This window comes from Quercus robur, chromosome 1, assembly GCF_932294415.1.
Source record: "Quercus robur chromosome 1, dhQueRobu3.1, whole genome shotgun sequence".
Taxonomy (NCBI): Eukaryota; Viridiplantae; Streptophyta; class Magnoliopsida; order Fagales; family Fagaceae; genus Quercus; species Quercus robur.
The window spans coordinates 28045384-28072146 of record NC_065534.1 but is presented as its reverse complement, the minus strand read 5'-3'; the positions used below and the strand labels follow the sequence as shown (position 1 = coordinate 28072146).

General features: G+C 36.0%; 3 protein-coding genes across 3 annotated transcripts; 2 read left to right on the top strand and 1 right to left on the bottom strand.

Moving 5' to 3' along the window:
• The first annotated feature begins 785 nt into the window (after nucleotides 1-785).
• Nucleotides 786-8494, top strand: LOC126728157 (cytosolic enolase 3). The gene is made up of 13 exons (XM_050434028.1): nucleotides 786-1250; nucleotides 1439-1593; nucleotides 2429-2603; nucleotides 3627-3698; nucleotides 3789-3905; nucleotides 4123-4203; nucleotides 5559-5635; nucleotides 5727-5830; nucleotides 6198-6296; nucleotides 6392-6477; nucleotides 7081-7167; nucleotides 7454-7651; nucleotides 8291-8494. Exons 1-13 carry the CDS (start codon nucleotides 1146-1148, stop codon nucleotides 8360-8362), a joined length of 1428 nt encoding a protein of 475 aa, XP_050289985.1. The 5' UTR covers nucleotides 786-1145; the 3' UTR covers nucleotides 8363-8494.
• A 1753-nt stretch (nucleotides 8495-10247) lies between these two features.
• LOC126728143 (probable sugar phosphate/phosphate translocator At3g11320) lies at nucleotides 10248-14892 on the top strand. The gene is made up of 4 exons (XM_050434015.1): nucleotides 10248-10948; nucleotides 12283-12386; nucleotides 12562-12790; nucleotides 14343-14892. Exons 1-4 carry the CDS (start codon nucleotides 10508-10510, stop codon nucleotides 14487-14489), a joined length of 921 nt encoding a protein of 306 aa, XP_050289972.1. The 5' UTR covers nucleotides 10248-10507; the 3' UTR covers nucleotides 14490-14892.
• Nucleotides 14893-15279: 387 nt separating this feature from the next.
• On the bottom strand, nucleotides 15280-17697 carry LOC126728150 (proliferating cell nuclear antigen). Its single transcript, XM_050434021.1, has 4 exons — nucleotides 17106-17697; nucleotides 16315-16467; nucleotides 15967-16064; nucleotides 15280-15797 (listed from the first exon to the last, which is right to left on the bottom strand). Exons 1-4 carry the CDS (start codon nucleotides 17422-17424, stop codon nucleotides 15567-15569), a joined length of 801 nt encoding a protein of 266 aa, XP_050289978.1. The 5' UTR covers nucleotides 17425-17697; the 3' UTR covers nucleotides 15280-15566.
• Between the last annotated feature and the right edge of the window lie 9066 nt (nucleotides 17698-26763).

Genomic DNA, 26763 nt, shown 5'->3' with positions numbered 1-26763 from the left:
AAACTATTCGGTAAACTAACATCTCAAGTTTCTAAAACTTGAGTTCCAAGATAGAAATCAAGTTTTTAAGACTCGAGTTGCAAGTGGTGGCATTTGATGTAGAAAAAAATCCACGTGGAATTTGAGTTTTTAAGAATCGAGTTCCACCATGTTCTCTCCCAGCAGTCTGTTAATGTGGAACTCGAGTTTTTAAGACTCGAATTCAACCATTTTCTTTCAGATCAGACTATTCGTGAGTCTTCTTCTTCTTCCCCTGTTCTTTCTCATCTGCTTCTACACTTCTTCATTCCAGATCACTTCATTTGTTTTTCAGATCATCTGCTTTTTCGGATCTGCTTCTCCAGATTTTTCCTTTGCTTCTTCGGATCTTTGTTTTTCGGATTTGCTTCTCTAGATCTTTGTTTTTCGATTCTGCTTCTCCAAATTCTTCCTTCGGTTCTGGCTTCCGATCTAGTTCTTCTTCATCGTCATCTGCAGATAGTTTTATAGAACTCAAGTTTGAGAAACTCAAGTTCCACGTGGATATATTGCTCCAGCTTAGCACTAGAACTCGAGTTTTTGAAACTTGAATTTGTCATCAAACTCGAGCTTCAAAGATTTAAGATGTTAGTTTCCAGTTTTGTTTCTACCGCATGCTAACTTATTATATTGACTCCCACAATTATGCTAGTTGGAAAATTACCTCCCAAAAAGTTACTTTTATAAAAAAAGAAAAAAGAAAAAAGAGTTACGGTGTAAAATTTGCCGTATTCACATGTTGTAAAAAGTGTTCTGACTTCTAGCATTTTCCATTAGATTTTTTTTCCGAGTTGCGCTGGTCTTCATGAATTGCGTTGTCTCAACCACAGAAGAGAAGAGTTAAAATTTCTTAAACCCCGCGAGCTGTTGCGAAGTGCGAAGGTTTTCAAGTTTAGATAGTAGCGCAGCAAAGTCTCTGTGAATTCAAATTCCCAATTCCCAAGCCACTCACCAAGGCAGCAAAATTAGGGCTCAACTCTCTCTCTCTCTCTCTCTCTCAACTCCCAAGGTTTCCAGACTTTCAGTACAAGAACAAATTGTTCAGAAAAATCTTGAATTCGTTGCGCACACACACATTATAAATCTCAAAAGAAATACAAAGCAGAACGAGAAAGAAGAAGCAAGAAATGTCGGTGCAACAGTACCTGGAAAAGCACACGCTCTCTCGGAAAATCGAAGACGCCGTCAATGCTGCCGTTAGGGCCAAAAGCCCCGATCCCGTCATCTTCATCGTAATCCCCTCTCTCTCTCTCTCTCTCGCCTCTGTTTGGTTCCCGAGAAAATGCAGGAAAAAAACGAATGATATGAATTCTTTCTAGCTTAATTTTAGTTGAGATCTTCATTTCTGGTCAAAGTTTTATTGTGAATGATTCTGTTATGTAGTTTATGTGATTTTACATTGTGGTTTGTGAATCAACAGTCTCATCATATGAGGAAATCGGTTCCTTCGGTGATCACGAAGATTAAAGCGAGGCAGATCCTCGATAGCAGAGGAATTCCTACCGTTGAAGTCGATTTGTTCACCAACAAAGGCATGTTCCGAGCCTCTGTTCCAAGCGGCGATACTACTGGAATGTAAGCTTTTATTATTCTTTTCAATTATCTTGTTTGGTTGCTCACAAAATTTTGATTAATTTGATATGTACATTGAAAGAAAAAGAAATCCACTAGTTTAGCATCGATGAATTTCACAATTGCTTATCCTAGTATTGTTTTCGGATCATGATATACCAATACCACTTTGTGTGGACTATGTCATTCAATGATACATATATTTTATGGACACTGTTCCTAGTTGTTCTCTTGATGGCCTCTATGGCTGTACTTACATTCGAACTTAGTGCGATGTAATTTTATTATTCGTATCAATATGGCTCAATCATGCCTTTAGAGGTTAACAATTCGAAATGCCTCCTTGACATTTTTAGAAAATGTCTGGCTTCAATAGCAATGGTTCAAAGCAAGTCTTTTTGAACTATTTGGAAACCCCAATGACTCAAATGGTATGAACATGTAAAATACTGGATTTCCAATCCTATCAGGAAAAGAAGGGAAATGGATACTCAATTTAGAGCGAGTAAACTTAATTTTATTCTCAATCTCATAGATAAATATAGGATTCTATGGAAGGTGTATTCAATGAAAGTCGCATGTAAGGCTTGGAAGGGGATCGTTGGCTGTATTGCAAAATCTGTCTTTGTTAATTTGATTGTGTCTGTTTATCTTCTCAGAAATGAATTTATCTCAAGAGTGGTTTTTGTTTTGTTTTGTTTTGTTTTTTTTTTTTTTTTTTTTTCTCTTTCATTATATATGACATTCTTATGCCTTTCAGAATTCTATCTTGTTTTATAGTGTTAGAATGCAAGAATTTATTTTTCACTCTATCAAAATCTGGATATATCAATCCCAGGTATGAGGCAGTTGATTTACGTGATGGGGACAAGGGAACATTTCTTGGAAATAGTGTGACTAGAGCTGTTAAAAACATCAATGAGAAGATATCTGAAGCATTGATTGGCATGGATCCAACGCTTCAGTCTCAGATTGATCATGCCATGATAGACCTGGACAAAACAGAAAAGAAGGTAGTGCTTTTATTTTTTCATGTGATTAAATGTAATTAGTTGTTCAGTCTATGTATTTTTATACGTGATAGCTGACAAACGCTAGATTTCTAGACAAATGTTTAATATTTTAGAAGACCCAATTCCGAAGCTGGTAGTATACTTGTTTGACTTTGCCTATGAGCTCTAGCTCGTTTAGGAGCTCCTCCCCTTGTAAGAGTAGGTGGAGGGTAAGGTTGTAGGTTCAAGACCTACTAGGAGTATTTGTATCTTACCCAAAAAAAAAAAAAAAAAAAAAAATCTTATTTGACTTTGTCTAGTCCAATGTTTAAAGGTATACAAATATTCTTATGTGACGTTTTAAATATAATTATGATAGACATCTTTACTATGACCAGTCCAAATTCTGCACAGAAGCATTAACTACAATTATGGTAGATATTTTTACTATGACCAGTCCAAATCACATCAGGTGATAACTGACCCACAGATTAATAATTTAATTCTTGGTTTATGCTGCATTTCCTTTTCTGAATATAGTTAATTCTGGATAATACTCTTTCCAGATCAAGCATGTGCATTTTTTCCCCTTTGATAAAAGAGAAACTATTTACCTTGTCTTGAAACATACTATGGTACCATACAGTCTAACTCACAAGAGATTTACGTATGTCACAGAGGACATCAGTGGTTAATGCACTTTTTTTAATGCAATGCGGAAGGAGAAAATTTTGCTTTAAAATAGATAACATTTTGGGTTCAGTTAATGTAAATATAGTAAGTTTATAATCCCAATCAAAGGGTTGGTTGTAGCTCTATTCTAAATTTTGTCAGCATAGTTATTGGAAGTGATTTACTTGTTCAGAGCGCTTAGGCCTTTAGTACCATGCATCTTTTACTTTGCAACATTCACTTATGATTTTCATATTATTATAATTTGTGTCCTGGGAAAGATTTCCTTTTCATTAAATTGTGAGTTAAATTTGCTTTAATTTTCAAATATTGTGAGGCATTGTGTTTCTTAGTTAGAATTTATCTTTGCAGGGTGAACTTGGAGCAAATGCAATATTAGCTGTGTCAATTGCTGCATGCAAAGCTGGGGCTGCTGAAAAAGAGGTTTATTGATTTCAAATTTTTATAGTTTCGCATAATTACACAGCAATGTGTTTCTTTTCTTAAAAATTCTGAGGAAAAAATAAATAATAGGTTCCCCTATACAAATACATTGCTGAAATTTCTGGCGAAACCAACCTGACTCTTCCTGTCCCTGCCTTCACCCTCATAAGTGGTGGAAAACATGCTGGGAATCATCTGGCCATTCAGGTATGCTCTTGTAAGGTTTAGTATCTAGTTTTGTGCATATTATACTGTTTGGAATGAGTTGTGATTAATGCTCAGAGAGAGAGAGAGAGAGAGAGAGAAATTTTGTCAATATGGATGTACCTTTTTTTCCAGATTTGGGGTAAGGATTGGCTGCAACATTTTTGTGTGATATATACATCAAGATTTTTGAAAGATTTGTAACTTGAAATATCATCAGGAAATCATGATTCTTCCAATTGGAGCAAGCAAATTTGAGGAGGCACTGCAAATGGGCTCTGAAACCTATCATCACTTAAAGGTGATCCTGCTTAACTCAACTGTCTAAGCTTTTGGATTTATCTTCAATTTATAGTTTCCTTGTGATATTGATTTCTGAGTATTGCATCAAATTTATGTGCATTTTTGTGCAAAGATATAACTGGAAATATAATGTCAAATGTGATAGGAAACTTAGAAATGATTTCTTTCTTAGTGATTTCATTCTTTGTTAGCACAATAAATCATTTCAAGCTGACACTAAGTTAAATTTTAGGAACACTATTTGTCATTGCTCTCTATTATTGTCCATATGTTCTCTTTACCTACTTTATTTCTTTAATGGAGTGGTTTTCTATTAATACTATTTTTTCTTACCCATCCAAAAAAAGAAAAAAATATTTTCTTGTTATCTTGATTCGTGTCGATATCATTTCCATTTTCACTCTTCGTTTGAGCCATGTCAGTGATGTCACTACCCACTTGTAGCAATTATAGGTTTCATTGCACATTAGTTGACTGGCAAAATTGTCTCTCCTAAATTGCCGTTAGTTGCTGCTAAATTAATTTTGCCTGAATATATACATTTCAATTTTATTTTTCTAATATTCAGTGAGTATCCAACATTCTAATGACAGATATGTTAATTTTAAAACTGCAATCCATACATGGTTAAGTGTTTTGCAGACAAAAAGTATTTGGCCAAAACGTCTTTGGATTTGGCTCGGGTCTTTCTTTCTCCAGTAGTTAGTTTGCGTGCATAGTCAGGCATTAATATTTACTATTTTTATGATGCTTAAGTTCTCTTGGTACAAACATAATAAGCATTCACTGTAATCTCAGAATAAATGTGAAGTTTTCCGTTTTCAACAGCACTTGTGAGATGACTGTGAAGAGTGAACTGATTTTTGGATATACATCAAATATCATTTGCACTATATACTCAAGTCAATAGTCAGCCATTTTATTCTTGCTCAGTTGTTAGAAGTATGTGGTTAAATGATTAAATTTACCATATCCTAATAGTTTAAGCTTTTGGGACAATCGATAATTTAACATGGTATCATAGTAGAAAGTTTTGAATTCGATTCCTGTTTCCTCCACTCTACCTCCCATTTAAAGTCCCACGTGTTGGGCTAAAAGGGAGTTTTGAGTCCACGCGTGAGGATGAGTGTTAGAAGTATGTGACTAAATGATTAAATTTACCATATCCCAATAACTTAAGCATTTGGGATTATCGGTAATTTAACATTATATGCACATGATTTTTTTAAATTTTATAAGTGTATATGTTCATGATATTTTTACAAAAGATGTACAGGTAATTTGAAACTTTTAATAAGGAGATGACATTTGTCCACTCATTCATTGTTTGTAATTTCCGTATTAAAAAGACAGGCTGTTATTACAGAAAAATATGGTGCACATGAATGTAATGTTGGTGAAGATGGTGGTTTTGCTCCAAATATCTCAAGGCAAGTACTACCTGTATAATTCATAAAACTGTAAATTATTTTTAAAGAAGCATGCAGTGTCTTTATATGATATGTTATTATCTGTTGGCAGCTTGAAAGAAGGCCTGGACCTTTTAAAAGAGGCTATCAGCAGAACAGGGTATAATGACAGAATAAAAATCGCAATTGATGTTGCTGCTTCTGACTTTTGCATAGGTGATTAATTCTTCCAGGGAAAAAAAAAATCCTGTAATAGTAGCATATGAAACTAATTATTTATTTATTTATTTTTTTACTTATCAAAAAAAAGAAAAGAAAAATTATTAGTTGTAATTGACCATCATGTTTGATCCATTGCGCAGTCACACTTAAAGTTATATTGTTGAATGTACATTGAAAAGATGTACTATTTTGTTAATGGATTTCTCTGCAGAATAAAAGCTTGCTTTTACCCTGCTGACATTGCCTACCTATTATTTCTGCATTCATCTATTGGGTCCATTGCCCAGGATGCACTTTTCTGCATGAATGTTGCTTGCCTATTATCAAATAAAGATTAGCTTTCTCTTTTCTTCCTAATTAGGCACAAAGTATGATTTGGAAATAAAAGTTCCAAACAAATCTGAGCAAAATTTCAAGTCGGCAGAGGATATGATTGAGATGTACAAAGAACTATGTTCTGGTATGTCATCTTATTTTAACATGTTTCTGATTGCTTTTGCTGCCTTACTTCTGCAACCATGACTTAATGTTGTTTTCTCTTCCTTGTGTTCTTAGAGTACCCGATTGTTTCAATTGAAGATCCATTTGATAAGGAGGACTGGGAACACGTCAAGCATTTTTCCAGTCTTGGAATTTGTCAGGTATGTTCTGCATTTCATTATTTTTATATAAAGTCATTTGGAATTTCTACCAATCAAAAAAAAAAAAAAAAGAATAAAGAAAAAAAGGAATTTCTGTCGAAATTAACTTGTTTTACAGAAGGCATAAATACTGTGGTGTTAGGTCCCACATTTTCGAAGGTGATATAGATACTTACAACAATAAAATTAGATTTGGTTACTGATTTTTTTTTTTTTTTTTAATAAAATCTGGATGCTAGCAAATGTTTTCTTGACCATCCTTGTGGCATAAAAATTGTAAATGCCAATTGTTGTAGGCTATAAAATATTTCCTTATTCCCAATGAGCTCTAGCTCAAGTTTCACCTCCTCCCCTTGCAAGTGCTTGGTAGAGGGTGAGGTCGTGGGTTCAAGATCCACTAGATGTGTGTGTGATTTGATTAAGTTGCCAAGGGTTACCTTATGGTCATAGCTGTGGATCTGCATGGGTTCTTGCATGCATAACTTGATTAAGTTCTTCAGTTGGTCTGCTGGATGCCTCTGGTTTTTTTTTATTCATTTATTTATTTTTCCCTTTTCCCTTAATATTTTGTCCAGATTGTTTTAGGAGTGGTTGATTTTGCAGGTAGTAGGGGATGACCTATTAATGTCAAATCGTAAACGTATCCAGAGAGCAATTGAAGAGTCAACTTGCAATGCTCTTCTCCTCAAGGTATTTAGCCATCTTAGATATTAAAAAAAATTAGGATCTAGTACTTCTAAATGCTTATTCTCTCTCTCTCTCTCTCTCTCTCTCTCTCTCTCTCTCTCGCTCTCTCTCTCTCCTGAATAAATTGGCACCACCCTGATTTTAAGAATTGGGAAGATACTTTTTGTGCATTGGCTATCTTTTGTTTTCGTATTTGTTCTGCTAAAGACAATTTGTATTAGTGATTTTTTTATGGCCTGAATCACAAAGTGTGCTTTAGAAGTCTAATAGTTTTATTGTTCGAATTTAGGTAAATCAGATCGGGACAGTGACAGAGGCCATTGAAGTGGTGAGACAGGCAAAGGAAGCTAATATGGGAGTGGTGACATCTCATAGATGTGGGGAAACTGAAGATTCTTTCATTTCCGATTTATCTGTTGGGCTCGGCACTGGTCAGATCAAAGCAGGTGCTCCTTGCAGAGGAGAGCGTCTTGCAAAGTACAATCAGGTACACTTTCTATCCAGTTTCTACTCATTTTGTTCATTTCTCTTCCATATTGTTTTTTTCAGATACATAACAGCTGAAATTAGATAATAGAAAGATATTCCACAGAAAAAATAAAAAGAAAGAAAGGAAGAAATTCAAAAGATGTTTAATTTCACTAAATGCTTCATTTATATTGATTTCACAGAGTTCTTTGTCAAACATGTCAAATATGCGAAGGTTTTTTTTTTTGGGTAATAAACCTTTCACATGCTCTATTCTTCTAAATTTTTAAATCCCATTCTCGGTTATGTAATTTTTCATGCTCTTATGTTAAGAAAAACTGCTCGTCTTGATATCCAGATCTATTGTATTGGCTGCGAGTTAGTCTGAGAGATTAAGACAAATGTTAAAATACCTTCAATAATGTTCTGAAGCTCTCTACAATTACTGACTCAAATGCCTGATGAGGAAGTGTGAACTTTTGTAATGAGTTAGCACAAAGGCCAAAGTCAAATATGACCCAGCAGTGGTTTAGTAAATGGGACCTTACTATCTTTGTGTTTATGGTTTTTTATAACAAATTTTAGCTCATTTGGTCATTTTGCTTGGTTAAAATGAAAGCCAAATAAGATTATGAACTTACAGCCTAGTTTCTTGCAGTTGCTTCGAATTGAGGAAGAGCTTGGGGATCAAGCAGTTTATGCTGGTCAAGATTGGAAAGTGTCATCATGATCAGTCCTTACCCTTAAATCTATTTCATTTTTCAATGTTCGTGTATGTTTGGTGTTGATTCTGTTGACAAGTCCCATCAAGTTAAACAGCTTGGTATCATGTTGCAATGATTTCTGCTTTTCTTTTCTTTTATATTTTTCCCCTTGTGATTGTGACCGGAGAGAGAACATTCAAAGAATGTGTAGTTTTTGAGTTAGCGAAAATCCGAGAGATCTTTCAGCAAAAAAAAAAAAAAAAAAAAAATCCGAGAGATCTTATCAAGCCTATGAAATTGGCAAAAGCTCAAAGCTTTTTCCAGTGGAAAATGACCCCAATTTTTCCTTTTCTTTTATTAAATGGCTCCTATTGATGTATAGCCAGGGTAGCATGACTCTTGAATGCTGTAATGAGCGTCTGGCCCTACTGCAAACTTCCTCTTAAATACACCACGATTGCCATATACCATATATAAAGTAATTAAAGAGGCTTTCCATGCATTTTCAGAGCTCTACAATTCCGGTGATAAGGCTGGAACCATCAATTTAAACAAAACCCAGTTTCCCTTGTGTTTATTTTTAACTTCAAATGCAAGCCTGGCTGGCCCCTGCCCAGTCAGTTGTACTTTTGTCATCATTGTTCAGAATTTCGATTCGTTAACCAAGTTGTTTTGTATAGAAAACGAATTGACGATGAACTTTAATTGGAGAAATTAAAAAGAAACGGAATCCAAGGCTTAAGTGCATAAAGAAACAATTTATTATAGTTTTTGTTGGGTTAAAGTAGAGAGAGACAGAGACATCGTTATTAATATCTTTGTGCTAAAGATGTTATCAACATATGTAGACTAATGTAGTCCACCAGAAGTGGCGTAGGCCATTTCCGTGATGTTTTCTCATATGCCCATTGGTTCGTTTATGTATTGTATTGCTGTCGGTAAACATTTCCGTGGTGTTTTCTCATTTGCCTATTGGTTCGTTTATGCGTCGTATTGTTGTCGGTAGGAACGGCGAATTTTACACACATTTTCACAATTATTTTATATGATGGATTGTGATTAATTATTTGTCAACTTCACATCAATCTATCTATAATTTTTTTTTTCGCCACTCGTAATCAGCATTAGAAAATTGTAAAAATTTGCTGTGAAATTGGTTGGGTACTCAGATATTAAATCAGATGTAGCAACCCCGGATGACGACAAAGAAGTACAGGCTGGATTCAATTCACTAAAATTTAGATTGGACTGATCTAAAGACTAGATTAAGATACGAGAAAGTTTTGGGGACACAGTGACAAACTCAACTTTAATATCTCTCTCTCTCTGGGGTAACATAAACCAATGTTGATGTCAATTTCCGATGTGATATCTTATAGAGTTATAGATAAATAGTTTTTTTTTTAAGAAAGAGTTATAAGTGCCCTTAGGGCATAGTATATTAGTAAATTAATTTAAGAAATTTTTTTATAGAAAAACGAAAAAATAATTAACTGTTTTGACAATTTTTTCAAATTCTTATAAAAATTTTCTTAAAAGATGGTTAATATATACTCTAAGGTCACACATTAACCAAACCCATAGATAAATAGTTAATAACACGCCATTCTCTCTGTTTATTTATCCTTTATTTCTTATGTGTCAATGTCAAGGTGAACTATATGGGAACATAAACCAAAATTGAAGTAAACTACGAACACAACTGCCTAACTGCCAAACATCCCTAGCAACTGTCGGTCAGGTGAAAGTAGATGACACTGTCTGTCCTTATACTTCTAAAATTGAAATACAATTCACCATTATCCAAAACCCCTTCTCTTGAAATTATTATTAAAAAAAAAAAAAACAAGAAAATTAGAACAAACAAGTCTCCTACTATGTCTGTACCTCAAAACCTTCAAAGTTCAAACCCCCCAACCTCCTCCTTGTCTCCTCATAGATGCATAAAGCCTAACTCTTCCAATACCTTTAAAAAAATAATTTCTTTTTTTATGTGTCATACATATATATATAAAAATATAAATATATATATATACACACACACATATTCTCTCTCCTCATAAACTTTCTCTGTGTCTATCAGAACTCTCTGAACCCACATTGCCTTTTTGTTCCAAAATATTCGATTTTCACTTCCAAATCCAAATCCAAAACCAAAAAAAACCCAACCCATGAAGGTCTCAAGCAGATCCTTCACGCTGGGACTAGTAACAGCATGGTACTCCTCCAACATAGGCGTGCTATTACTGAACAAGTACTTGCTTAGCAATTACGGGTTCAGGTACCCAATCTTCCTCACTCTCTGCCACATGCTTGCTTGCTCTCTCTTCAGCTACATTGCCATCAACTGGTTCAAGCTTGCTCCATTGCAGACCTTGCGCTCTCGCCTCCAGTTCCTCAAGATTTCGGCTCTCAGCCTTATCTTTTGCTTGTCGGTGGTCGCCGGCAACGTGTCCTTACGCTATCTTCCAGTGTCGTTTACTCAGGCTGTTGGGGCTACCACGCCGTTTTTCACTGCGGTGTTTGCTTGTTTCATGACTTCGAAGAAAGAGAGTTGGCTTACCTATCTCGCTCTTGTTCCTGTTGTCACTGGTGTTATCATTGCCACTGGGGTAAGTAATAAAGATACAAAGAAATTCCACTGCTTTTTTCAATTGGGGAATTGGGTTTTTCAATGGTAGCAATTTGAGTTCGTTTCAGTTAATCGTATTTCTTTTTTCAGTATTTCAATTCTAGAGTCCGTAAAAGTGGGTGGTTTGCTTATTGACTTTTAAATTTTTATAATTTCAATTGAGGAATTGGGTTTTTCAATGGTAGGAAATTTGAATCCGTTTCAGTAAATTATTTGGTGTTAGTAAATGAGGGGATTTTTTTTTTCTGTGTTTTATTAGGAAAGTGTTGCTTCAGGATTTGTTTATTCATTGAACTTTAATTTTTTTCTGAATTATTAATTTTTTTTCCTTTTTTGAGGTGGAGGGGGATCCTTGATTGGAAATGGTAAAACTAAACCTCATTGTCCAAACTTTGAATTGGTGTTGGATTAGGTAGATTATAAGTATGTTTCTGTCATTTTTAGGTTTGGTGATGACTTTATAATAATTTCACTTGTTAGTGAGTCATCGGAAGTTTTTTAAGTCACCAACTGCGGTAGTTATACATATAATAATTAAGAGTTCCTCCATTTAAATTTTATTTTATTTTATTTTATTTTTTTGGAGGGGGAGGTGTTCCCCTTGATTGGAAGTGGTAAAATTGAACCTCACTGTCCCAGGTTTGAATTGGCGTTTGATTAGGTAGATTATAAGCAATGTTTCTATCATTTTTAGGTTTGTTGATGAATATATAATACTTTCACTTGTTGTTTACTCATCGGAAGTTGGAAGTCTGTTAAGACCCAAGTTTGAATTGGCGTTTGATTAGGTAGATTATAAGTAATGTTTCTATCATTTTTAGGTTTGGTGATGAATTTATGATACTTTCACTTGTTGGTTACTCATCGGAAGTTGGAAGTCTGTTAAGACTTAAGACACCAACCAAAGTAGTTATACTAATTAATTAAGAGTATCTCTCAACTTGCTTGTGATTTTTTTTTTCTAACATTGGTGTCCAGAGCTCTTCGAGCACATAACTATTCCCCAGTTGTGTAGTCCCCCCGCTCGACTCACACCAAGTAATTATAGGGGGGGAATCGTTAGAGGTAGCCCCAATATTCTGGTTAGGACTTTGAACCCTGGACTTCATAGATTTCATACCTATCAAAAAAGGACTTAATGGATTTCGTGAAAACTACTAGACCAACCCCCTTGCCGTTGCTTGTGAAAACCTTTTTGAATGTTCATTTCAACTTGTTTACTAGGTCGCTTTCCCATTGCAACTGCGAATTCAAATTCAGAATGATGGTTTTAATTACTCACTCTTAATGTTCTTTTTTCTTACATGGCTGAAGGGGGAACCAAGTTTTCATCTCTTTGGATTTATAATGTGTGTTGGTGCTACAGCAGCACGGGCGCTCAAGTCCGTGCTTCAAGGGATTTTGCTATCTTCTGAAGCGTAATGAACACCTCTATACTTACCAGCTAAAAGTTTCAACATTTGCCTATTTATTATTTTAAAAAATCTACGATTGGATGAGTGCCATTATCTTAATTCTTAATCAGTTGGCATTTGAACTTATTTTCTAAACTAGTGGTCCGGTAGCACTGAAATTCTTTTTTTGATTTCCCAGGGAAAAGCTTAATTCTATGAACCTCCTTATGTACATGGCTCCAGTAGCTGTTATATTCCTTCTTGTTGCAGCACTTGTGATGGAAGAAAATGTGGTTGGGATCACAATTGCACTTGCAAGAGATGATGTGAAGATATTGTGGTATCTGATCTTCAATTCTGCACTAGCATATTTTGTAAATTTGACCAATTTCTTGGTCACAAAGCACACCAGTGCATTGACTCTCCAGGTATTCCTCCCAATTCAAATGCTAGGAATTTTCTGTACTCATCGATGTATGCAGCATGTGTTTAACTTTTATTTTCCTTTGTCAATTCCTCCCTATCAAAATTCCTAGCAACTCTTTATTTTCCGGGGTCCTGCTGCACTAGAATGTAATATTTCAATAGAATAGGAAAGCAGGAAAAGTGATTTAATTATAAAAAGCTAGATCAATTTATGTGAAGAAAATAAACATTTTTTTATATAATTAGTTGAGCTTCTGTCTGCTGATTCGTTTTTAAAGCTCCATTTCCTGCATCTGTCTTCATACCTACAAATGACCATCACTTACAGTTTGTGTTTTCCCAAGTCTGTACACAATGAATTTTCTTCCCTACAATGCATGCATTTTTTTCTTCTTCTAGAAAAGTAATCAGTTTGAATGGTGCCTAATACATGATATGAGAGTTGGGTGGCCACTGTAATTTTTAGATTTTAGAGGGCGAAATTATCAGAGAGATGAGTGCTTTATTGGGCTTCATAGTGTCTGAAGCACACATATGATAATACATGCAAAGCATGCACTTACAAACATAAAAATACACGTGCCTGTATGCACATGTACATGCATCTACATATGTATATGTGTATATATATCAATCATATGTGGATATGCTAGTTTAAAAAAAAAGCTTACATTGAAAAGCAAAATTCTTGATTGAAAATATTTGTGCTTGCACACTGGGAAATCTAGAGAGCTACTGATAATGTTAGGTTCTTTACACCATCAATTGTCTCATGTATTATCCTCTCTATGATTCAATCTATATGCCAATTTGTGCCATAAGCCGAGTCATTTTGATGAGTTTGTTTCTGAGAGAGAGAGAGAGAGAGAGAGAGAGAGAGAGAGAGAAGGGGAAAAAAAGTTTATCTAAAATCAAATGCTCTTTTTGAATTCGAAGCATCTCATAAAAGATCTCTAACATAGTTTCACATACACACTGCTTCTGGTCGTTAATGTGTGTGTTGTTTACAAGTGTGTGTCACTGTCATATGGATGGTGGAAAATTGTGATCTTAGGTAAGCTTGCGAATTATAGAAGATTTGATCCTAACAGACTCACTTGAGCTTTCACACCATGAACAGTTGCTTAATTGGTGGGGGAAAAAAATAGGCAGAGGATTTTTATTAGATTGGACCCTGCCAATTCCATATTTTGTGCTTTATGTCACTTATTTGTTACAATGTTCTATGTGTCCAAATGGAACAAATTAGACACTGTTAATTTTGTAGCCAAACTCTATACCATTTTCCTTGCGAAAGTTCTCTTATCCTGCATTGAGAATTACGTAGAGGTACCGGAGCTTCTGAAAGTTGCATAATAAATTAATGCTAACCATCTCCTCCCCAACCCCTTCTCAAAAAAGAAAAAATAAAAGAAAAAGTATTGGTTTGAGACATGGACAGTGGGACCAAAACATAGCTTTCTAAATGTAGTCACCACTATTGGTTGTGCATTTCATATCATAATTTGAGGATACTATGTCTTCATCAAGATTAAGATATGCTGGCTGTTACAGGTTTTAGGAAATGCAAAAGGAGCTGTTGCAGTGGTTATCTCAATTTTGATATTTAGGAATCCCGTATCAGTTGTTGGGATGCTCGGGTACATCCTCACAGTCATTGGGGTTGTCCTCTACAGTGAAGCCAAGAAGCGGAGTAGATGAGGCATCCTGTCTTGAGCATACAGATATGAATTTCATATCTTAGGCAGCAGCAGGCTTCTTCAATTCAAAAGAAGAAACATGTTCGTCCAGCAGATGCTATAGATTGCACAATCTAAAATTCTTTTACAGAAGGCAGAAAGAGGTTCTCTGTAGGTTGTCAAAGTGAAGCAACACAAAATTAGAAGAATCTCCAATAAATTGTGATATAATATGTCATGTTATAACCATTTTCCCCCCCCCCCAAAATGAGGTGCTGGTTATATTTTTACTGAACCCTTTGGAAGAAGTGAGAGAAGATTCTAACTTCAATCTTTTTTCCTTCGTTTGGGGATTAAGCACTTATTTTTTATTCTTTTGTATAATTATATACTTATGAATTAATTATAGATGATAATTTCACGTATTTCTCTCTCTTTATGCACAATTAATTTGGATTTCCAGTTGCAGAGAATTTTCAATTCTGCACGTAATGGGCCCTTTTCAACCTAGCTTAAAGTCCAAAGATAACTCGTTTTATCAATAACAAGTTTTGTACTAAAAGGTTTTAATGTGGGTTTGGCTCTCATTGCACTAGACTCAATACAGACATGACATATGTAAAAAATTGACCACAAGTTACTCTCGGCTCATTCAGTGCGCGAAAACACTAAACCAAAGCTTTGTCCTTTCATTCAACACTGCACTCTACGGACATGCAATCATAAATCCATGCAAGCAGGATTTCTACTGAAGACTACTGCAGTACAAAAGAACATTAAAAATCACTACAGCCAAATAGTTAACAGCTCACTTCAGTCTTAAAGTTCATTTTCGTGGAAAGTCTCTGAATTTTTTTTCCTCGATTTTTAGAAACCACAAATTGTATAAACTAACATACATCTGACAAAGTTCATCCTAACTATAAAACACAACAAAAATAAATTCATCAGTTACCAGAATTATCAAATTCTTCTAAACTACCAAACAATTGAACACAAAGAAAACCGAGGATAATGCATAAGAAAAATCCTCAACATGATCTTAAACAAACAGCAATTTGCATGAACAAGGAAAATCGGTTGTGTGCTTGCACAACACCTAAGCTTGAGGCTTTGTCTCATCTTCATCCTCTTCTATCTTAGGAGCCAAGTAAAATCTAATATAACCCATCTCTGCAATCTTGTATTCAACCACCACAGGGAGCTCTGAAGACAAGCTAATTGTAACTGTGTTTGACAATGGGGTTGCCTTTGTAAAGGAGTTCATGTACCTCAGTGCAAATGTCAATGACACTGGCTCATTCATCTCTACAATTGTTGCTTCTTCTGGCTGCAAAAATTTTAAACCAACAAAACCCATCAACTATAAGTTCCAAATTGCATTGAACTAAAAATGCAGTACACATTTTCATCAAGCCACTTCTCAAGTGCTAAAGCTTTATTTTTTGTAACAATAGATGGCAGATAATAATAACAATGCCTCAATATCATATTCATACCTTGTCTACTGTGGTATTCTGCCTGCAAACAATATTTGCAGTTCCAATATCACCCCTTGTGGAGAACTTCACACCTTCCTTAGTCACAGAAATGACAACTGCAAGCAAAAATTGACCAAAAGTTTTTACAGAATTCCACAAAGAATAATGCTATAGATCCCACTAAAATTTTCACCAACTGCTAAATTGAGAAGTTATTATTGATTGTCACAAGGGTTTACCACTAACACTACTTTCATGTCTACCGTTACGAACTTGCCAACTCCACAATTATAAAAAAAACCACCACGGATAATTGAATGATAACAAAACCATAAATGAAATCCAACAAGGAAACCACAGTAGTACCAGTGTCACCAATGCTGCTGAGATCTTTGCAAATCCTGGCAAACTCAGCTGAAGGCATCCTAACAATAGCATGGTATTCTGCCTCTGGAATCCCAAGGTGCTCACTATCGATGTCCATCAGTTTCATCTCAAAATCAGCAATTTTATCTTGGGCTTTAATCATCCAATACCCAATTGAAAGACAAAACAAACAAACGCATGTCAAATACATCACACAACAAATTGTTAAAAATAAAACATAAAAAGTAGAAATCAAAATCTCAGGTTAATCGATACAAGTACAGCAATGACACCACAAATTTCACAACTGTTCAGGAGGCAGGTTGTGATTATTGTATAATAAAAGGAACAAATCTAGGACACAATCAATTGTGAGTAGTAGACACTTTCTGCTCACCACTTTTACATGAATCCACTACTTTTTTCCCCCACCACTATAACAATTTGTGAAATTGGATGTGCTCATATTATTGTATTCAAAATTATCAGTCTATTACGTCAACAAGTTATGAAAACAGTTGTACGTGTAAACACAAATTTCAAGCCCTGTATTTGGTATTCATAGAGGCTCAATTAGCTTCAAACTGAATAATTTTACAATAATCAAGCAACAAGAGTATCCCAAGTTTAGTTTTCACTGCAACCAAACACAGAACCAAAAAAAAAAAAAAAAAATTCTTCTTTTGAAAAAAATTAAGACAGCAACTTGAATTAGCAGAACTAAAAACAAAAACCCACAAATGAAAATCGAAAATCACAAAATTAAAACTAAAAAAAAAGGGGGTACATACTGGGGCTCTCAAACATGAAAGTGACGGTGTCACTGCCATCGTCAGCCTTGATGGTGATGATGTCATCGTTGCCAGCACACTTGAGCATCTTAGACATGTTGTTAAGGTTCATACCCATGGAAAGGTTACGGTCACAGCGGTAGTGCTCAAAGCCCTCAGATCTAAGCAGCAACGCGACCAGCGCCACGTGGCTTGAATCCATGGCCTGGAGCGAGAACCCAGTGGCGGAGCAGTCGAAGTTTGCATCGTTCACAAGGTCCTTTACGGACTCCAGAACCTTCTTCAGTAGCGAACCCTGGACTAGCCGTAGTTCCAACATTTTCGCTTTTTTTTTCCTTTGGGACTCTGTGTGCTTCTTGGCTAGGGCTAGGGTTTTTTTGATTTCAGAGAGCGTCTGTGTGGGAAAGTGAAGGGTGCGGTTCGACCGGTTCGCTTTTATAAACGGGTAGCGGTTACGAATTGGAATTGAAATGAATTGGTACGACTCTATTGGCGGGATTGGAAATGGAATTTCGTTCCCGCCATTGACTTTGGGAAAAACTCTTTGAATTCCTAGGGTTCGGTTCTATTCTAGTGTTCTTTTGTCTTTGGCTTTGCCTTCTCCAATTTCAACTTTTAACTAGTTCAATTTGGGATTTGGCCCTTTTTTTTTACATTACTGTTTTGTTGTTAGACTTTAGTGCAATTTCAACGACTAAAAATTGTTGTTTATTTTAATATAAAAATCTATTTTTTCTATTTTACATAATCATTTTTTCAAAGCACTCACATCAGATTATGTATTAACTTTTTTTTTTGTTTTTTTTTTGTTTTGTTGCTCCCTCCAGCAAACAACTACAACAAATTAAATCCAACCAAATCAACAATGCCCATTTGATAATTAGGCTCAAACATATCAAATTCTTTACCATCTCCAATATTAAACCCCATTTGTTTAGCTAATGAAACAAAATTTTCACAACAATAAATCAATAAAAAATGGGGCTATTGAAATTGAAAATTAAACTCAGAGTTGTACAAATCTATCAATGCTGCCCAATAGAGACACAAAGTCAAGGAGGATGACGCCTTGAGGACAAGATTGGCACCGCACAATAGATACACACCCTAAAGCGAAAATCAAACTACTTATCAAAGATCTAGCCTAGTTGGTGCCACCATGAAAAAAATCGAGTTCTTAGTTATGAAAAAAAATCGAGTTCTTAGTTAGAGGACAATTTGACAATTGTGAAGGAGAAGACCAACTAGGAAGGAAGTTGAAGGAGAGAGAGAGATAAGGATGAGTGGTGAGCGCTAAGAGGAGAGAGAAAGCATTAAGGAAGAAAATTGAAAAGTGAAAATAATATAAAATTTTGAAATTAATAATATAATAGATACATAGCTATAATAACCGCATAAATATACATTTTTTAGAAAAAAAAAAGTTTAAATATATACTGTGTGGTTATTTCCCGCCATTAGCAGTTTGTCCGCTTTGGAGAGCCAAGCTCGCACAGTTTTGTTCTCAGTATCAATTGTGGGGTGCTTTGACCCTGTGACACCCTAGTCTCACATCGGCAAGAGATGCGCCCCACTTATGGTTTATAAGCCCTTGGAGCGACCATGAGTGTATCACTAAGGGAAAGGAAGAGACAGAAAACAGAGGGATGACTGAAATAGAGGGTGTAAGAAGATTATGGAAACTGGTTAATTAGGTAGATTACTAAGAACATATAAAAGACAACATGGAAATGTGGAATAGAGCACAACACTAGATACAACAAACTGAGGGATATTATTAGATTCAACAACTTTTTTATATTAGACATAAGAAACACTGAAATACATTTTACAACAAGAGCTTTCTTTTCTTTTCCTTCACTCACTCTTGCCTCTTCAGAATTGCAAGAGTCCTATTTATAGACCTTAGAGCTTGCAGATAATGTACAATATTCATATCAGGATAAGTAGGGGCTGTCCTTATGGATTTACAAGTGTCTAGATCATAGTGGCATAGCTGGATTTTTATCTTCCTCCAGATAAGCTTGGCATGGGATAAGAACAATAATAGAGACCTTGAGTGCTGGGCTGGCGAACAGGTGTCAAGTGAGGTAGGGGCATATCTGCATTGTTGATCTTATTCAAGCATCTTTTTGACAGGGAGGAGATATGGTACTGTTGGGAGCTGTTGGGAGCATTACGTCTAAAGACGTTTCTAAGACTTTTGACTATCTTTTTTTATTTATTTATTAAAGATATCTAGTCCCATCCATCTCTTCCTTGGAACCATTCTTCATCAACATCTTCATCAGGATCATGATTATGATATTGAGGGTCGTCATATCCAATAAGAGGATTTGGCATTTCCCAATGATCTTCATGTGGCCATTGTTGCTTACAAACATCCGGGCCAGTTGGAATTATTTCAGGGAAAATACCCTTATTAAGGGATTCTGCCATGGTAAGAGCATGATAACAAGATACCCAAGAGACATCCAAATGTGTGTGGAGACTTCCATCTGAATTGGTGACCCAATACATCTCAGTAGGGTGGAAAATTCTTTGTGCTCGAATGTTATTTTTAGAATGAAGTTTGGCAACCAAACATGCTGAAGTGACTTTGTGGCCAAATTTGGGGTGTTCTGTTTTAGGATACTTTATCCATTCACCATCATGAGCATCATTTTTCAAAATTTCAGACCAGAATTTATGAAAATATTTGTTTCCCTGAGGGAAAATATAGTTGTAGAACTCTGGTTCGAAATGAAGACACAAGTAATATTCATTGAGTAAGTACCACATATAGAGGTAATGTGCAACCGTCCAATTGGTTATCCAAAATGCAAAAGGGGTTTTCCATGGTTGGTCTATATCAGGGAAAATAGCAAGGAAATGGCATTGGTGTTTTTTAAGGTAATCAAGGAGGGTTTTAATAATTCTTTTAGTTCTGGCTTCAAGGGTCAAGGCTTTGATTTGGTTTTTTATTTCTGAAGGAAGGTTTTCTATCATATTAAGGATATCATTAGGGTCTGCAGAGGAAGGGCCTGAGGATGAGGATGGGTCTGTAATAGGATATACACATAAAGGTGGAGGGATAATTGTGGTATTAAGGGCTGGAGGTTTCCTGGAAAGGCAATTAGTGATAAGGTTATCCTTACCTTTAATGTGCTTGACTTGAAAAGACCATTGTGAAAACCAATTTGACCATCTGAGTAGCTGAGGATGTGGGAGCATTTTCCTTTTGAACTGGAGCATCTTGGGAAAGGAAGACATGTCCATTTCTACTAAGAAATTATGTCCAAAAAGATGGAACTGAAAATTTTCAATTCCATGCTTGACTGCAAGAATTTCTTTGAAAGTAGAATGGTAATGAAGTTCTGAGGGCTTGAATGCACCACTTTTGTAGCCACAAATTTCTTCAAAAAGAGCTACTGCCCAATATTCATCACTTGCATCTGTCTGCAAAATCCATTTACCTGGTCCTGGAATCTGTAAGGGAGGAAGTTTTTCTGATAACCTTTTCAATTGTTGGACCGCTTCTGTGTGAGAGTTCCATTCTGGGGGAGATTTCTTCAACAATTGAGCCAAACAGTTCCTGTATCTGGAGACTTTTGGAATGAAGTCTGACATGTAATTTACAATTCCAAGGAACTGTTGTATTTGCTTAGTGTTTGTGAGCTTGTCTGGAAATTCACCCAAAGAGGACGTTATGTGAGGCTGCAGAGTATACTTTCCATCTGAAATATTTACTCCCAAAAAGTCTATAGAAGACTGTCCTATGACCATTTTCTTTTCTGAAATCATTATTCATTGAGACTTCACTAAATTATAAAATTCAATGACCAACTTGGCATGGGATTCTTCATCTTTTGAGAACAGAAGGATATCATCCACATAGATTAATGCATTGGCTAAAAGTGGCTAGAACAATGTTACCATTGCTTTCTGGAATTGGGATGGGGCATTTTTAAGACCAAAAGGCATGACAGTCCATTGGTAATGGTGGTCTGGGATGCAAAAAGCTGTCTTGTATCTTTCTCCTGGATGGATGCCTAGCTGCCAAAATCCTGCTTTAAGATCAAACTTTGAAAATACTTTTGCATTTGAGAGATGCTGGAAAAGGGCACTCTTGTTTGGCAAGGGAAATTTGTCATCTGCGAGAAAGTGATTAAGATCCTAGTAATTGATTACCAATCTGAGTTTGCCTCGAACTTGCTCAGCATGCTTATTGACATAGAAAGCTTCACATGCCCAAGGAGAAGTTGTGGGTTCAATAAGGCCTTCAGCTAGGAGAGTAGATAGTTCCTGAGTGGCCAGGGCTAAATGTTCTGGATTCATCCTTTTGTGACTGGCTCTTGTGTGGTTGACATCTTCATTTTTCTTGAATGGAAGGTATATGAAAAATTTTGGGTTTTTCCATAGAGGATTTGGATTTTAAGGAGGAATTCAGAATGGCTGTTTGCACAACAGTCACTGATAATCTGGAGTTTTAAGGAGTCAAAGGGGTCCACGGTAAACAAGTGGGGTACTTGGGTCCAAGTAAGAAGGTGTTGTTTGTGCATGAGCCCTTTTGAAGACCATCTAAGACTTGGTATTTGATGAAGGAGATCAAATCCGATGAGAAGGTCTCTGCCTGTAAGAGGGGTTCCAAGGACTTGGTGTTTAATAGTTAAGGTTGGAAAGATTTTGATGAGGATAGGCTTACTTTTTAGGGTTATAAGGAATGTTTCTCCATTGGCTGCTCTAAACATTTGGTGATGGGGTAGCCAAAATTCTTGAGGTAAAATTCTGGGGTGAAGGATTGTTGCTGCTGCTCCTGTATCAAATAAGGCTATCACCAGAATAGGTCTAGAGTATGTAGTAAGGAGAAGGTGCACTTGGGCTATAGGAGTTGGGTTGGTCAAGAGAGCTATTATTGGTTGGGATGTGTAGATGGTTTGGATTTCTGGGTCTGAATCATAATCACTGTCTGGTTCTGAGTCTTCTTCTGAGGTAGAATAAGCCACGACTGCCAAGGCTTGGGGGGAGTATTCATCATCCAAGGAAAAGAGTGACTCTATGTCCGAGAAAGGAATATCTTCTGCATGAATCTGGGCTTGTTCAAGGAGCTTTGCTGCTTTTTCCCTTTTTGGGCAATTTTTAGCAAAATGGCCTGGTTTCCTGCATACAAAGCAAGCTTTCAAAGTTTTTCCTTTAAACTGCTTCCTCCTAAGAAACTTCCATTTTTTCTTTCTGAAAGTGTTTTTCTTTTTTCCCGCATAATATCTTTTCTTTCCAAAATATTTTTTGAAATAATGCCTTTTAATCTGTGGACAGGCACAATTTTTCTCATAGCACTTTATCCGCAAATCTTTTCTCCTGCAATTGTCTTTGAGTTTGCTATGGACCTTGTCAATTTCGGAAAGAAATTTCCTCTGATTGCAGAGCTTTTCCAAAGCAATAAGCACATGTTGATAAATTTCTCCCAAGGAAGCTTGTTGTAGAGTTATTTTTTGGAGATTCATCATGCGAAGAGTTTCATCTCCCAATGGTTCTGGAAGGGAGTTAAGAAAAGTATGTTTGGCATTAACATTATCTATACCATTGAAAGAATAATATCTCCTTGACATTTTGTCAAAATGCTTTTCCAAATCTTTTCTTTCAAATGAGCAACATTTCATGAAAAGGAATTCTTCTCGTGCTACCTCCGTGTAATGAGTTACAGAGCCAAGAAATTCATTATGGACAATTGTGAAAAAATCTTCCAACGTGTTGCACTGGGCTGCTTGTCTTTGTCTGTATTCTCCTAGATTGATCCACCACTCTCTTAGCCTTCCTGTAATTCTTGCCACAAATTTAGCAATTATCTGGGGCACAGTGGCATTCGGGGCTTGCAGTTCAACAATACACCAGGAATACATGCTAAAGATCTCATCATGCCATCTGGAAGGAAGAGCATTATCGAGGGTAAACAAATGTTTTGAATCTGTAGTTGGCGAGTAAGCCAACCTCGTTTGGAATTCTGGGATAAATGGTGGTGGGGGAAAAATTGGTGGCGGTGGGGGTGGGTGAAGAACATCATCTTCCTCTTCCTCTTTTGGTTCATTATTTGTCATGAACACCTCTTCTAGGCCAAGATCAGACAAGTCTAGGTCAGAATCCTCAATTATTGGGAACACAAAAGGCTCTCTAGAGTCATTAAGGGTGAGGGTTTTAAGGAATGATGAAATTGGGTTTGGGGGGTCAGGGTCCACAGTTAACATGTTCATATCTGGAGGTCTTGAGGCAGCACCAATAGTTGGGTTTGGAAGTTGGTATACTGGTTCTTTGTCATTTTTCATGGAAGGAGAGTCATTTTGGGGTTTAACTTGTGATTCTGGTTGAGGTGGAAATGGATGTATAATGTTGGGGAGAATTCCACTTGGCTTAAAGGGATTATGATTAGGATGTGTCATGACTAATGGTTGTAGGTTTTGAGAAGTTGGTGAAAACGGTGAGGTCAAGGGCATGGCGAGGTCTTTATACAATAATTGCCGAGGCTGGTAGGGCATCTGGACATGCATTGGGAGGGCCTGAGTAGCATCTTTCTGTGATCCTTCCATAATTGGAGTTGTAGCAGCAATTGCTTTTTCTCTTTTTCTTTTTGTCCAATAAGAGGGAAGGAGACAGACAAGTACTTGACTGTAGAAGCAATAATTGCCAACTCTTGTTCAACTGCCTTGATTTTCTTCTTCAAATCTTCAATAAGAGAATTGGAAGATGAAAAGGTATGATTGACTGCTTCAACCATCCTTTGCTGGTTATCCAAGATTTTTGAAAGGACTTTGTTTTGTGCTACAGCATTCTCCGCTTGCCAGTTTAATGCTGCTTCTGCCGAAGAGACCTGTTTCTTGGTACCATCAGAATTAGTTCCAACATGATTCTTTATTTTCCAGACGTGTTTGGTATTGGTTTGAGGGTGGTCAAAATTTTCTAATGGAGGAAAGTTCTGGGAATAGGAAGGGGAGGCTTGGTTAAACATGTAACAGGGGGAAAATTCTGATATGTGGGTTGATTTAGTGGGAAGAGGTTGACATTTTAAAGTTTGGGGAAAGGCTTTCTGATAGTATGGGATTAATGGAGGTTTCTGGTTTTGGTTATGATCTTCTTTGGATGAAGAGGGAGAGATTTGTTTCTTGATTCTAGGATAAAGGACATAATAATCAAACTTTCCAGAGGGCTCTCCTAGAAGATCAACTTCTGGATCTCCTGCTTCATATCTTTCTTTGAGCTTTTGTTGGGAGGATTTTTTCTTTCTCTTGGAATAATCTTCTTCAAAGCCTTCTTCATTTTGGCAGTCAACACAATCACAAACGTTTCACCATATGTGACCAGAGGGTGATTTCCCTTCATAACAAGGCTTTCCATCTTCTCGAAATGCTTTGATTTGAAGTCCTTCTTCACCAACATAGGATACTGGTTGGAGCATAGTAATTTGAGTTGGGAAAACTGTGACATCCTTCTTCTTTGATGGTGCCATCAAGAATTTTGTTTCTACTTCACCATTTGCTTTTCTGATAAAGAGAGGATCTTTAGACTGGATTGGTTTAGTTGCTTGATGAAGCATCTCATATTTCGTAATCCATGATTCTGGGAAAAGAGACATCATCTGGTCTTTGTTGAGTTGCCTTGGGACAAAGGTACACATGGGTGTCATTCCCGGATCAACTTGAATCAGCAACGCATCATTGGATTGGGCTATGTCTGGAATCGCCATGTCAAAAGCATGATTCTGAAGTCTATAAGCTAGCTGATAGTGAAGTGTGGCAGCAAATGTATCTTGCACCTGAGAAGCTCCTGTAATTTGGGCTTGTACTTTAAGAACATCATAAAGATGGGGGTCCTTTAGAGACATGTTAAAGTTAGGAAAAAGGGTAACAAAAATTGTTCTCGCATTTAAAGCGGTTTGGACCGTCCCTATGACAGCATTTTGATATTCCAAAAATCTGGAGTCAAGAAGTGAAATTCTAGAGACTACAGGGAGTCCCTTTCTTCCATGGAAAGTTAATGCCAACCTTACTACTCCAAAGTGGAGGTGTGTGTATCCCTGTTTCTGCCATGGAATTATAAACTCTCTAGGAAGTGCAAGGGTAATGAAGTTTTCTGTTTCACTAGCTAGAATTAACCAGTTTCCATAATCTTCTTACACCCTCTATTTCAGTCATCCCTCTGTTTTCTGTCTCTTCCTTTCCCTTAGAATAATAGTTGGTATCAGAGCCATTTCATTGGTTTCCCCCTCCTTTGATTAGTATACTTTGATTATTGTCCTGATTAGTATGCTCTGTGATTTGCAGTTGCCACATTACGTGGATCCTCTGTCTTAATCACATCAGAACACTGGATTTGATAATCAAAGTAGAACACTGCGGTGGTTGGGTTCGTGGGTTGATCGGGGTGGCTTTGGGTGCTGGGTGTGGGTTTTTTTGGATGTGGTGGGTCACAATTTGTTGTGATTATGGTGGTTGTGGGTGTGATAGTGGCTAACTGCGGCTATGATAGTGGTTGGCCGTGGCTGAGGTGTGGTTGCTGTGGTTGAGGTTGTGGCCGGATATGGGTATTGTATATTGTTGTGGGATATATTATTCTTTTGTATTGTTTATATTATTTGAATGTGTTGTATGTTAAAAATAGAACATTTGATGTTAGGTATATTGTAAAATGAGTTGTTAAAATTGATAAAGTGGCTTTTTGAGATGTTAAATGCTAAAATTTTTGAAAGCTTTGATGGGAATGCTCTAAGGCATTGAATGATCATTGTATATTTTATTAATTTGATTACTAATGAGTATAGGATTAAGAACTTCCCTTGCTTTCTCAAAAAAAAAAAAAAAAAAAAAAAAAAAAAAAAAAGAAAAGAAAAAGAACTTCCCTTGCATTTTGCCTTATGATGTGATTCTTTGTTATCCATATTACAATAGCCACAGATAATATGAATTTTGTTTCTTCCTCTTTTGACATCTTTAATTTTTCTTCTAAATGTAGCACTACTTTAAGCCCATCAAATATGGATTTTAAATGCATTTCAAAAAACCTAATTTTGCATTTACTCATACACACCTAATATTTAACACATTTGATTTTTTGCTAGTTATGGTTGGTTTCTCTATGAGGGTTATTTCTTGGTACTTTTGTGTCGGTTTTGTATAATTTAATTTTTATTGGCATGTTTTGCTTTGAAAAATAATTGGTTAATAAATAGTCTAAAAAATAGCAATGCCACTTCTACAATATTTTCATAACAGATCTTAAATATCAAGTTATTGTTAGTTTTAAACTCGATCCACCACTAATATTATTTTTCTTTATCTATTAATAATAGTTTGCCGCATAAGATTTGTTGTGAAATTATTGTGGATTTAGCATTTCTCCCTAAAAAACTATATTTAAAAAATTTGTACATAAACAAAAAACTTTTGACAAGTTAAGGGTGGCAATATTTGACATAGCTGCGAACACAAAACATGGTTTTTGTGGATTAATATTTAGTATAAATGGGCCCACTTTGACAAGATTAATAAGTAGGTTAATTCAACATTACTTACTTGATCCGCAATCAACCCAATTGATCCAATTCAAACACTCCACATTTAAATATACAATTGTGTAATTCAAATACTTTATATGGTTATAATGATAAATAAAATATTTATTTTGTTGTCAT

Coding starts and splice junctions, on each gene's coding strand:
- LOC126728157 (XM_050434028.1), top strand. CDS start 1,146: ATGTCGGTGCAACAGTACCTGGAAAAGCACACGCTCTCTCGGAAAATC. Junction 3,906..4,122: donor GGAATCATCTGGCCATTCAG/GTATGCTCTTGT, acceptor AAATATCATCAG/GAAATCATGATTCTTCCAAT. Junction 7,168..7,453: donor GCAATGCTCTTCTCCTCAAG/GTATTTAGCCAT, acceptor GTTCGAATTTAG/GTAAATCAGATCGGGACAGT.
- LOC126728143 (XM_050434015.1), top strand. CDS start 10,508: ATGAAGGTCTCAAGCAGATCCTTCACGCTGGGACTAGTAACAGCATGG. Junction 10,949..12,282: donor GTGTTATCATTGCCACTGGG/GTAAGTAATAAA, acceptor ACATGGCTGAAG/GGGGAACCAAGTTTTCATCT. Junction 12,387..12,561: donor ATTTTGCTATCTTCTGAAGC/GTAATGAACACC, acceptor TTGATTTCCCAG/GGAAAAGCTTAATTCTATGA.
- LOC126728150 (XM_050434021.1), bottom strand. CDS start 17,424: ATGTTGGAACTACGGCTAGTCCAGGGTTCGCTACTGAAGAAGGTTCTG. Junction 16,468..17,105: donor TTTCATGTTTGAGAGCCCCA/GTATGTACCCCC, acceptor GGATGATTAAAG/CCCAAGATAAAATTGCTGAT. Junction 15,798..15,966: donor AGAATACCACAGTAGACAAG/GTATGAATATGA, acceptor AAATTTTTGCAG/CCAGAAGAAGCAACAATTGT.